This window comes from Podarcis filfolensis (genome assembly GCF_964270895.1).
Source record: "Podarcis filfolensis genome assembly, chromosome: 3".
Classification (NCBI taxonomy): domain Eukaryota; kingdom Metazoa; phylum Chordata; class Lepidosauria; order Squamata; family Lacertidae; genus Podarcis; species Podarcis filfolensis.
In genome coordinates, this window is record NC_139606.1 from 64,508,314 (window position 1) to 64,521,667 (window position 13,354).

At 37.3% G+C, this 13,354-nt stretch overlaps 1 protein-coding gene across 4 annotated transcripts in view; it reads right to left on the reverse strand.

Moving 5' to 3' along the window:
- Positions 1 to 13,354, reverse strand: part of SHPRH (SNF2 histone linker PHD RING helicase) — a 37,882-nt gene that overhangs the window by 19,153 nt on the left and 5,375 nt on the right. The window contains exons 4-13 of one of the 4 annotated variants that reach the window (XM_083607565.1): positions 12,133 to 12,351; positions 10,919 to 10,997; positions 10,106 to 10,256; positions 8,630 to 8,735; positions 7,319 to 7,575; positions 5,638 to 6,318; positions 4,781 to 5,032; positions 3,320 to 3,398; positions 2,637 to 2,800; positions 2,290 to 2,546 (exon numbers count right to left, since the gene is read on the reverse strand). In XM_083607565.1, the coding sequence (XP_083463691.1) occupies positions 2,290 to 2,546; positions 2,637 to 2,800; positions 3,320 to 3,398; positions 4,781 to 5,032; positions 5,638 to 6,318; positions 7,319 to 7,575; positions 8,630 to 8,735; positions 10,106 to 10,256; positions 10,919 to 10,997; positions 12,133 to 12,351 (2,245 nt within the window). Of the gene's footprint in view, positions 1 to 2,289; positions 2,547 to 2,636; positions 2,801 to 3,319; positions 3,399 to 4,780; positions 5,033 to 5,637; positions 6,319 to 7,318; positions 7,576 to 8,629; positions 8,736 to 10,105; positions 10,257 to 10,918; positions 11,001 to 12,132; positions 12,411 to 13,354 lie in introns of all 4 variants that reach the window. The other 3 variants (XM_083607564.1, XM_083607567.1, XM_083607566.1) reach the window with 3 other exon arrangements.

The following is a 13,354-nucleotide window of genomic DNA, read 5'->3' on the forward strand; positions in this document are numbered from 1 at the left end:
TTTAATATACAGAAAAAATGATACAATCCTTGCCTAGATGCCTTGTAATCCACATTATATGCAAAAGTGTGGTGAGAGACTATAATGACTGACTTGACATGACCAAGTGACATGACCTTAGTGACACAACAAATAGTGGAATAGCACTGCTAGCCTACAGGAGAGGGGGACAAGTAACTGCAGTTGGGATTGTTTCCCTGAAGAAGGGTCTCCTCCTTTTCCCCCAGTCCATGTTGCTCAAGGTCTCATGATGTCATTGGCCAAGCCAAATAATCTTCATTATTTGACACACAGCCCCAAACTCTCCACTGGACCTGCTATGCCGGCCCATGGAAAAGGGAGAAACACTTTAAAAACATTCCAGTCTGGGCTTGTTGATGGTGACAACATTCAACTCAGCTGCTTGCTTTAAAAAAAAAAATTAAAATGGTGTGGACAGTACACTGCTATCTCATAATCTGATGAAAAGTGGAATGAGAAGGAACAGAAACCTGCAGAAGGCTTCCAGGGGGAAGCACCCTAACAGAGAAGCAGAGAGTTCTAAGAATATAAGATGAGCCCATCTGGACCAGAGCAAAGGCTATCTAGTCTCGCATTCTGTTCTCACCGAGCCAGCCAGATTATGAAGTCCAAAAGCAGGATATGAGCGCAACAGTACTCTCATGTTCACATTCCCCAGGCTCAATACAGGACCAGAGTGGGAGAAACAGAGAAAGTAGGCATTGTTCACTGTCAGGTTCAAATTGTAAAATAAAAAATAAATGCTGATTTCTAAAAGACATGCTGTGAGGAAAAGGATATATATTGAACAACAGGCAAAGAAACCTGATGTCATTCTATATCTAAACCAAGAGGCTATTATGTGGATAAAAGACAACCTGGGACCCCCAGCTTCACAGAGGGCAGGATAGAAAAGCAACCGTGAACTAGCTTGCTAACCTGACAGAGACGATGGGTTCATTGTTTCTATTATTCAGAAGCTCTAGCACTGTGTCATGGACACAGAAGTAAAAGGATACCCACATGTAATTTCAACCATTTGTTGTAAAAATGGACTATTGCTCTCAGACAAAAAGAGCTTAGAAACAGATCCTTTTTCTGCGGTCCTTTTTATGGGAGCTACTTTTTTGTTACTGTACTCCTCCTTTACTGAAGTGCCTATGTTGTTGCTACGCATGAACATTCCACTGAATATAGGTTGCTAGGACAGATAAAACCCTTCAGTTAAAATTAAAGCTGCTTTATTTCACTGACACATTTCCTGAACTTGCTGCATCAACTTAAACAGTAAAAAGTTAGTTTCAATATTCTGTTCCCAATACAAGCTAGTATTTCGAGGCTGTGATAGTATGAATAGTCAACATCAGTTGCCATACTATTATGCTATTTCTTCTCACAGCAGAGTATAGAAACATGTAATCTGCAGAGTTGAAAAGGATTAATCAATCAGTACTATTACTTGTTGGTTGCAGATCAAAATGTGAATTTCAATTGGTGGTGTGTGCAGTGAAATATTCTTCAGCACTGTTCGATTTATGGTAAACAAATAGTCTTGAGTCAAGAGCGAAGACCAAACAGGTCAATGGATCCCAACTACAGTTAGGCTAAACCTATCTGCATGGTTTAGACCTATTTATTTCTTTGCTCGGCTAGTTGTCTCAGAATACTATAAGTTAAAGATAATTAAAATTAAAAGATTTGATATCTTTACATTCATAGCCTTGGATCAAAAGCTGCTCTTTTGCAAGCAAAGGGCACCTCTGCTTCCTTCCTCTCTTTCCACTAATTTCCCCTTCCTACTCCAACATCACTTGCACTTTACTGATGCAAGTCACAATGATTAAAAACATGGAGTGGGATCTTAGTTTTGCATATTATCTGACATTTGAACTTCAACAACTATCTTTTATGTTCCATCTGATGAGGTAACAAGACCACAGCAGGTTGCACACATGTATGTATGTCTTGCTCTGTATGCAGAATATACAGGGTATTTTCAAACGCTGTCTTATAAGTATAAATTCAACTTCACAAGTACTCTGCTATTTCTAGAGTCACTGCCTGGAATACGAAGTCCAAATGAATAACAAATGGCTTTCTGTTTCATATACCAAACTGGTGAATTACACTCACCAACTGACTTTAGAGTAACTACAGAAAAAGCCCAACCTTCACATTTCAATATTGTAAATCTACCCAGAAATAAGCCCCACCGACCCAGGTACATCAGTATAAGAGTCCCGTTATTATGAGAGGTCTAGAGTCACTTTAAGAATAAATGAAATTAACCTTTTCTGCAGTGGGAGGAATTCTCCACGTACAGCTTGCGGGTGACAGCAGGCCTGCCTCAAGCGCAACAAAGGGTACAGAATGGAAGCAACTGTCCTCCGATCCAAGCTGCTAAGTTTGAGGGACCAATCAGAAATCTTCCTGAGTTTTGCCAGAGCATCCTGGCAGCAGACCTCATGCTGGCGATGATAAAAGTGTCTCTCCACAGGAGAAAAATAGAGCCAGTGTGTATCTTCTGTCTGAGCAGGGATCTGAATCTAATAATAAAATGAAACGACAAATGAGTAACTCAAGTATTGGGTGAAAAATGTTGTCTATGAACATATTCTTAGAACTTGTGTGTTTACTTGGTCAATCACGTCCTTCTTTGCTGACCTCCACATTATCTTGGCTATGAAGTTGTAGAGAGGCTGTGTGTTTTTCCTGCAGTATGGTCGATACAGAAGCTGATCCCACCAGTATTTGACCCAGTAAGGATCAGCTCCAAGGAACAGTACTAATCCATATAAATCTATGACAAAGGAACAGCACATTTTACTGCAAGCAAGAATTTTTTTAAAAAAAGCTTATACACAATGCAACTTAGCTAAGCCTGACAAGTAAAATTTCTTCACGCTTGCTTTCTTTGGGGAGGAGAGATGGAACTTGGGTGCTGCGTATACAACCAAATCTTTGTGAAAGCTTAAAATAAGCAGTACATCCCCTTATAAGCATCACACAGAGTCCACCAGCAATTTCAAAGCACTGACATTTTTCAAGATCTGGGCTTCAATCACAAATGTAAATTTTATATGGAAGTTCATGGAAGGATAGTTTCCAGTTTCCTCCTAATTCTTAGGAGGCTTTCCTGAACAAGGATTACTGCATGGTGGCAATGATAGAGGGTAGAAAACTTTCCAGTGCTTAAAAAAATATTTTTGTTGTTGCCGTTTCTTAAGTTTATTACTAAAAACGAATAGATGCCAATTGTAAATGCAATTATTAGGTGCTCATAATCCAGTGTTGACAGAAGATTAGCTATACTATTCACCTTCCAGTCCTCGTTGCACTGGTGTGCCACTGACACACCAGCGATTGATTCCACTCAAACGGAGAGCCATTTCTGCAGCCTAATAAAATATTATAGAAAATATAATTAAAGCCCATGACTACTAGGAACAACCTCATGCTTAGCCCAAAAATATTAAGCAATACTAAGGGTCCACCTGTCACCACGCTTTCTAAATGTACTTTCTACATGACTTGAATGGCAAGGATGACTACCACAATGGTAAGTGAAGACTAACTGCTTTAGGAAACTGACGAGATGGTAGTTCCCCACCTTTCTATTTCATCCCCCTGTAGAGACCAACCAGTAGAAAGAGTCCTAGTGAAAAATGCTCAGCTGGAATATCCCAACAATCTACACAGTCCACACTGCTATAACTCAGTTTTGTGAACAGGGAAGGGATGAAATAGGCTGAACATTTGAGCAATGTAAACTGAAGTATTGAGACAGCATTCCATTTCTATTTTCCTACTCAGGTGAGTTCCTGGCCTGCCATCATTACTGCATCTTGCCATCAGAACAAAGCCCCTTATATTCACAGACATGGTGTGAATACTTTTCCATAGCTTCTCGTTTCTTCAAACTGTAACACTTTTACACATTGTTCCAATTTCCTACACTCCATATCACTGCAATTCAGCCTCCCCTTCCTTTCTTCAGCAAGCCCGCTTCTGGAACCCATTCCCCTCATTCCCACTGTCGTCTGGGTTCTTTCCGTCACTCTACTTTACAGATGTCTATTCATTTGTACACATGGCGGTCCTCAGTAAAACTGAACAGCTATCTGATCTGTATGAGGATACACCTATTGTGGGTGTGTTCCAACATCTCTCTCTCTCATTCCGATCAATACACAACACCTACCCACAAAGAGAGAGAGAGAGAGAGAGAGAGAGAGAATGAATGAGAATATCACATTGTTACTGTTCAAAGGATTATCTGTTCAAATATGCAATGTCATCCACCAAGAAATTCCTTTACTGGAGGTGAGCAGGTACTCACAGCAGTATCGCTTTGCAAATAGCTGAAATGGTCCTGTTTAATATTTCTTAATGTCAATAAAGACCGTTTTACAGCTTCTAGACCCAAGGGCAGACCCTCTGCCTGTTTAGATAGGCACTGAAACAGACTAACATCTTGCTTTCAACTATCAAGCAGTGTAATATACATGATGACCTAGTTCTTTAAACTGTCAGAATACATTGTGTTAAGAGATTAAATAATAAAAAAGTACTAAGCTTCATAGCAAGTCAAACCTCTGGCAGATAAAACATTTAGTAACACCTCCAAGGGAAACTATATTAGTCACTTCAGAAGAATAAATGTCAAGGTCAAATTTATATGCCTGCGTGTTAAAAGGGTATACAAGTAGGCTCTTTCATTTGATTTTATGTTGTACATGTTCAACAGGGTCATACCCAAGCAACTCATGTTCATTCTCACCTTTGCAGTGGTGCATTCTACCATCTGTGCTTCATCCAGGCAAATTCTCCACCACTCCACAGCTACCAAGGGACTTGGGATAGCCATGTAACGCTTCTGGTTCCTGAAACGGCGTCCATCTTCACTATTACTGTGAGGAATGTCCACATAGTTCAGTTCACTACGAAGGACATCATATGTGGTGATCACTACTTCCTGCTCTGCCAAGATGTGAGGCTGCAAGAAACCATGCTTCTTCACTCCTTGATAAACCTGCATAAATTTGGGCACAATGCACATGAGAGAAAGCATGGACAATTAAATTGAGGGAGGGGGAGAGACACAGAACACTGAGAAGCTGAAAATTTCCTGCTTTGTAGGATTTTAACACTATGATGACAGCTTTACTCACAGTTAAGCATGCTGTGGTTAAAAAAAAGTAGGTTCTCTATAATTTGGCTCTCAAGTTTCATGACAGAAATGATTGCTAAATCAAGAACTGACTACTTTAGAAACCAAGATTTACAAGAAATAATCTTTTTCAGAAGATAAGAGGAAGTTCTGTGACAAAAGGAGAAGTATTTGCATGAACAATTTTGTTGGATACAGCCCTTGATTTACATTGGCATTTTTTTCCTTGTTGATTTTAAATCACTGATTTAAATTGTCTTAATATAAATCAATCTATCCTGCAAAAATAAAATCTTAAGGATTACTACCAATATAAAAATGTACTGAAATGCTGGACATTTATTTTAACAACTATCCAGGAGTGAAAATATTTTCATTCTACTCACTTAATAACTGCATTTGCTACACTCTGCCTCAACATAGTATACTTCCCCTATTGGTTGCTGTGAAACAACACCTTTTCTTACCAACACTCGAAGAGAAGATGATCTCACGTGCCTGTTAATCTCATCAACCCACTGGTGGCAGATAGAACTTGGAGAGATTATCAGAGTAGCTCCTGTTGGAACTGGTTTCATTGCTACAAGGCAATGGGGACAGTAAAAGGGTTTGATCTTTAGATTTTCTTCTTTGTAGTTCACACACTCAGCATGCTGCCACAGGTGGCAGTTCAGGCACTGCACACGGGCCTTATAGTCAACCAAGCCAAGCTCACCACATATGCATTCAAAGCGATAATCAGAGGTATTGAATGGAAAAATAGAACCAGGATGTGGTACAAAAATGCTAGTGTGTTCTTGAGAGGCTGGAGACTGGCCTTCTGAGTTGTCTTGCTGCTCTTCAGCTTCATCATCTTTTTTAGAAATGTCAGTAGAATACGTTTTGTTTTTTGAAATAGGCCTATTTTCTTGCAAGTCAGAAGTTCTATACAGAGAATCTTCTTGCATTATCCAGCCCTTAGGATCCATTTCTGATTTTGTATTATCTTTGCTTCTTGTACAGTAATCATGCTCTTCTGCTGTGATGTCTACTGCCTGAGATAGTTTAAGACCATTTGGATAGCACGTGCCCTCATCTCCCAATTCTTTGGTTTCATTCTTATTTTCTGGTGAATTTTTCTTCTGAACCCTAGCTGAAGTTTTTATTTTCTAAAACAAACAAACAAAATAAAATAAACTTATTTTGCTTTTTCAGCTTCATAAAAACACTCTGGATTAAATCAAACACTTGATTAGGAGGCACAAGGGAAGGGGAGCTGGAAAAGTCCCAAAGTGCATGCTGCATTCTGTGGATGTTTGGAACAAAATACACTTTCAGGATACTGAGTAGACTTTTACAAGACTTTTTAAAGGGAGTTCCAAACAAAGAAACACACACACACTCTTACTAGGGGTTGCCACCCCTGCTCTGTTCACCAACCCCTTTGCCCTTCCCACACACCTAACCAACCCCACCGCCCTTTTATATCTCAACCCTTACCTGCCCAACTACTGTGTGAAGGGCTTTCCCCATTAAACTCTGCTACAGCATCCCACCCCTTCCAATAAACAGCTCACTGATAGGTTGCCTATCAGTGGCCATGCAAATTGCAGAGTGTTGACATCTTACATTTTAATGCATATAGGAATATATATATAAATATGTGTGCGTTATACATTTTCAGTTCTTTTTGTCCTCTAATTTAGCACTGCAGTTTAACACTGAGAAACTACACCCCAAACTACAATGCAACACATCTGTAATTCATTAAACAGTGTAATAGCATTACACCCAAGAGATCTACTGCACATTATAAGTACATTCATCCTCATTATCAGCCATTGGGATTCATACCCAGTTCTCCCTGGCCTAAATTACATGCAATTATTTCAACCCATTAAAATGTTCAGGGATTGATATGAAGATATCTCACAACAACTTTTGAGACTACTGTCATTAAAGCAGATGGCGGAAAATATCCAATGGCAAATCCAGATAAGATTTCCTACACAGCGATTACCCCCTGAATTCTATCAACTCTTGTTCAAACTGACTTAGCTGATCTGTTCTCATTTGCTCCCATTCCCAAAACTACTATAATGGACATGTATCAAAACACTTAAACAGAAATTATTCCCTCCATGGATTAAAAAAAAACTCCCAGGTTACCTCTTTTTTGAATTTATTACAAAATTTCTGTTCCTTGTAGTTTCTGCCCAGCTTGAAAGAACCAGCAAGACCATGACCTTTGACCTGTTCCACTACCTTCTCTGCAATTAATTTTTCCAGAGTCCTTTTAAGAATGCGACGGTTTCTGTGTGTGTCGTACTTGTATATGGCATGGACATACTTAAAAATTGCCACAATAGATGCTCCCTTCTTCACATTCATTTCTTTTATAGCTGTTAAGAGCATCACTCGCAAACCTATTGTGAAGGCATAAATATCTATGATAAGGAGTTGTGCAAAAAGAGGTCACAAAATAATGTTAAGATTTTAACAGTATTTATGTATTTATTTAGGAATCACTTTCTATAAAAATATCTCAAAGTAATGGACAATTTCAAATCCAATCCAATACTAATGCAGCACTGACTATTCTTTTTTTATTGATGTAACATTAATTTTCATCTATAATCAATTCTGCAAAACTAGTTATTAGGAAAAGTTAACAAAATCAAAGGAACCTATTGCAGTATTTAAAATAATTTTTTGGGGAAAACCCTTAAACATAATTATTCAATTGCATGCAATCAATTTAGGACCTGATGTGAAAAGCATCATTATCATATACTAAAAACTCAATAAATAAAGATAAATTTGGGGGGCTTGGTAGTAAATGCTTTATTCATTACATATATGCTACAAATGATTTTCATGTTAAAAGGTTTTTATTTTTTTTTGAAAGACCACAACCCATTTTTCCTTCGATCTCATGCGAGCCTCAACAACTACTCAACAGTGTTCCCTAATGTATGCTTGAGACATCTGAATGAGTCCTCCTACTGATATGGGAACCATGTCTGCATCTGTGTATCAAAGTAAAATGTAACACATGCAATGCTAATACATGGACTTTGGCTCTTCTGTAATATACAGAAATCTGAAATATGTCCTGCAGTACTGATCTGTCAGTTATTTTATATTATATTATCAATCTCTGCAATCATTTTTATGCAGCAATAAATGTAGCTGCAAATATGTTGCACCAAATTGGTACAAAGAATAGTAGGAAACAAAGGCAGAATGTATATACACATAGTGTATAATGGCAAATAAATATTGGCCTGGCTGTGCTGTAAGGCTTTTAAATATTTTGTATTCAACAAAGTTCTACCACTCTTTGCCCACAAATTCAAAGTAGTCTAGTTAGATGTTTCTGCAGAAAGGAGCCTTTAGACCCAGTACCAACTCTACTGTGAATGGTACATATTTCTTATTATTGCTTCTGGCAAATTAAACCTACTGAAGAACACTTACTAGGATAGTGCACTTTTTCCTTCAATTTAAGTTCCATTTTCTTTATGCTTTTCTTTTTGCTTCCTTCACTAGGTTGAGGCGGAACAAAGAAGTTTACCAAAAAACCCTAAGAGATAATTTTAACAATATCAGATTTATGTTCAGCTACCATGCTGTCCTGCTTCACAAAATTAACATTTGCATCACTGAGTCTGACGAACAATTAATGTATCTTAAACAAGCATGCCAAGAATATTTGAATATTAACTACTGACTCTCCAGTTTTGAAAACACATAGAAAAACTAAGGCTGGGGATGTAATGCTTGCTGTGACAATGCAATGGCAAACAGTAACAATTCACTAAAAATATGGTTAAGATTGGTGATATCAAACAGATATCCCAGCTGAAGTGAAAAACTAATATTTAAAGGTATTTAAAAATTTGGTGGTGGGCAGGAGGAGAGAAGAGGGGAAATTCCACCAGATAAGCAGAAGTCTTTGTACAAAAGGAACGACATCATGGGACAAAATGAGAGTTTGATAATGACCAACATAAAATAGTAAAAGAAAAAGTTAATAATAAATTGACTGGGCACAGAGAAAATATTAATTTGCTATTACCAGATTGGCCCTAGTATATAGAATATGAGCTACAGCAATGCACAGGTATGAGGCAAGGTCTTCAAAACATAGAAAAAAACAAATAAGGTTGTACATTGACCTGAAATTTGTTATTCTAGTAATTTACAAATAAAGATCATCTCTCAATAAGCTTAGCCTAGTGAATGCTGTATATTTTGCTTGGCCCTAGGAGAAGTACATAAATTTTGTCAACAAAAACAATTTTCCTGACTTTCATGAACCCTATTCTGTGAAACTTGGTGCTTCTGGTATCTTCTAAAATTGTCTAATACTAAATTTATTATGCTCAACCAGATTATGTAGGTTGTATATCAATTTGTTCAATTCAGGAGGTTCAATTCTGGACCAATTTGGCATTTGGTTCTAGATGGTAACCGGTAATCTATTGTATAATAGTAAGAACTTCAGTCGAAAAAAATGAGGCATGTCGAAAAATAAGCATGCAGTCTGGTCCAACATAAATCCGAGACTGAGTGGTAAATTCTTGCTCAATTTATACAAAGATTTTAAAGTTGTATTTATTAATGCTGAAGATACACTGTTAAGCAACCAGTCCCATGTTTGTTTTTGTATAAATATGCTTAAACTCCCTAGAACTCCCCCCCCCCCTATTTTTAATAAAATGGGATTTGATTATGGATGGACATGAAACTAAAGACTTGTGGAAATGAAAAAAATGAATAATTTATTATGAACATAAACATAAAAGAGCAGTTCTAATAAACCCCTAGCTCAATGTTCTGCTACCAAGAATGGTCTCTTCTCCCCTCACCACCTACCCCGGCAAGGCCCAAAACACTTCTCGAGTATTGGAACCATTTGCTTCATTCCCACACCTACTACAAATTTCTCACCTCAGGTAACATCAGAGCATCCTGTTTAACATCCTTTCGAGTGTGTGTCAGGATAAGGGACAATACTTCTACTGTTTTTCCAAGGCCCATCTCATCTGCCAATATTCCTCCAGGCCACTGAGGCCCAGCAACTGGGCGTTCACGAATAATGCTGAAGACCAAAGATTCATCCTAGTTAAGAACATGTTATGTGTATGTATAATTTCTGATCACAAATTTAACAGAAGTAAATGACTACATTGGCATTTTCTGAAGTAGGTAACATTCTAGAAGTACGTGCATTTGGAGGAGGATCGTGGACAACCCAATCTCTAATATTTAAGATATACACATAACAAAATCCATCATAAGAGTTGCTTTAATCCTAGTACCTACACATTTTTTTAAGAACAGAAAGGAAACGATATATATTTCATTATCAATCAAGCACAGAATTAAATAAAACTGCTCATTTGCAAAACGAAGCAGGATCCAATATGCTTTCAAATTGGATGGGGAACCATGTGTTGAGATTTCTGTGTTGCAGGGGGTTGGTCTACATGACCCTCAGGGTCCCTTTCAAGTTACAATTCTATGGGTCTATGAACTCACACTAACAGTTTTAATTCCTTTCCCAATCTCTGTCATATTTTCCTTTCTCATCTTCAGAAGTATTCAAAAGATATTTATATAATTTCTTATTGTTTAAATCTAGGAAATAGTCACATTAAGGCATTTTCATAAAACAAGAGCTGGAGTGATATTTATAGCATTAAACACAATTACTTAAATTGTATGCACTTTGGCTGTAATAATAAGACCAATAATCCTTACCAGCCAGTAAAAGGATTATAGTACAGTTTTAGTCCATCTAAAGTAATAAACTCTCTCCATAAGAAGTGGAGTGCATTTTCTACTGAGAGAAAGAAGAAAACAATGAGATTCATACAAATGCTACTCATATGATTTAAATTTATTTTGACTGCTTCTTCGCTTATCTTCAAAGTTGAAAGTACAGAAACTGAAGCTCCGAGGAATCTTATTTGATCATTCCACAATCCCTCGAGCCCTATGTTCTGTTACAGACCAATGCCCCTTCAGCTTCTATAAGATTAAATGAACCCAGTACAAATAAGTTACAAGACCCTTAAATGACCAGATTGTAAATCTGGATAACACCACCTCTTAGTACTTTATAGTGTTTTATGTACACAAATCCTTACAGTAATCCCATAAAGTAAACCAGCATTATTAAGCCCAGTTTTACAGATCAAGAAGCTTGAAAGACAACTTGTCCAAGTACATGCCTAAGACCAACTAGTGGGTTTATGATCATGATTAGATATGAACCAGAGACTTTCTGACCCACAGCTTACTCTCTTAGCTAGTGTGCTATGGTAGGTCTATTTTATTCCTTCTCAAGATAATCGTGTAAATTAAATAGGAACTATGAATCACAGGTAATCTACAGAAACCAATTCTCAGAGCTCATAAGGTTTCCAGCATTTAAGCCATCCCCAGATCCCAGTTGCCCTAAATGGAAATTTACATGGAGTACCTACTATATTCCAGACAGAATAATCTAAGATTCAGGTTACATACATTTCCTGGCTACAGCATCAAGGAAATAAGCAATAACTAGGAAGGAAATTGCCAAAAATATAAATATGGGAGAGGGGAAATGAAATTTCCCTAAAGGGGGTTCTATTCATAATTAGCCACTTCTGAACCAAGTGATGCATATTAATGCCACACCTGCTATGTTAGAAACACAAACAACCCTTATGTTGTGTATAAACTAAGTGCTGATGTATGCAATATGAACATGTCTCAGATCAGCAATTCAGGATGCACAATGGGTTGTATTCATTGGCAACTTTGCCTTAGCAGAAAGCAGTTCTATTCACACAAGCAGGGCATCAAATTTTTGCTACTTGAGGTGGGGGAATTATGTGCGACTTTCTTATAACGAATACATTATCATGAATTTCTATCAGTATCAACGTAATCAAGATATATATTTATGTTGCCTTTTTCTAGATACTTGCCATTGGTTGGTACATTTTTGAAGTTCTCACGTTGCAGCATCCAGTTTACAGCCTCAGTTTGGTATGGCCTCAATACAGGAATCAGTGCAGTGTGCTGTACGTTCTCCTTCAAAAACTGAATTTCTTTTTGGTGTGTATGCCTCACATAGTCATAAAGCTCTTCAATATTTTGCCGCTCTATATCTCTATCGGATTCCTCCTCATCTTCCTCCAGAATATCTAAAAGAACCGTATGGCACTGATTCACAGTCAGTAATGTTTGCAATACCTTAAACATACTGCAATGAAGTAACAAAACAAATGGGTAAAAATAGTACCCCTGTACTAAGAAATATTAATCCAGTACCATGTTGTTGCCAATCTTAGGTACAATACCAAATAGTTCTTGGAGGGGAAGAAGAGAACTTGGGTCTCTTTTAAGATCAAAAACATGACCAATAAATAATACTAGGAACTGGCTAGAATACAATTTTTAAAGTACTGAGTTTGTTTTAAGAAATTATAATTTATTTCCATTATTTAAAAAGCTTACAGTACCAACATCAGTTCGCAATTTTTAAAAACAAAATCTTGATTTCATTCACAACATTTTCCTTGTACTTGGTGAACAGTGAAGGTGATAATATTATAATTAATGTGTTGATTAAATTTGCTACTGATGAACAAATCCTCTTGCAGCAGCTGTGATGCAGAAAACCAGATGCTATCCTTTAATAGCCAACCACTTCCCACCCTCACTATATGAAGTAAGAAAAATAAGTGGAGTGACTATGAACAGGGATAGGGTTGAGCAGAAGGAAGAGGAACATGTAAGGGCTTGAGCAAATGATGAAGGGAGAGAATGAAGAATCAAAAGACATTTAAAAATGCAAGGCCAAGTTATTTTTCTTCCACTCTCCTCTGCCATTTTGTGTGGGTCTCCACTGGTAATAATGTGCAACTTATGCATTGATTCACTATACTCAATCATCACTTTTTTTTCAACTTTACAAGCGAATTGTGACTATTTTACACATTATGTGCACTTTACACATTATGAGCCAAGAATACATATATTTAACTAAAGATAGACATCTAAAAATGCACAAAACAGAGTTGTCGGTTTCATTTACTCAGCACAATTTCACCAATTTCAAAAGAAAGCATGCCAATTTACATGACACATCTCTAGCAATATTGTGCAACCATTGACCATTTGGGTACAGTAGTTCGGACTGATGTT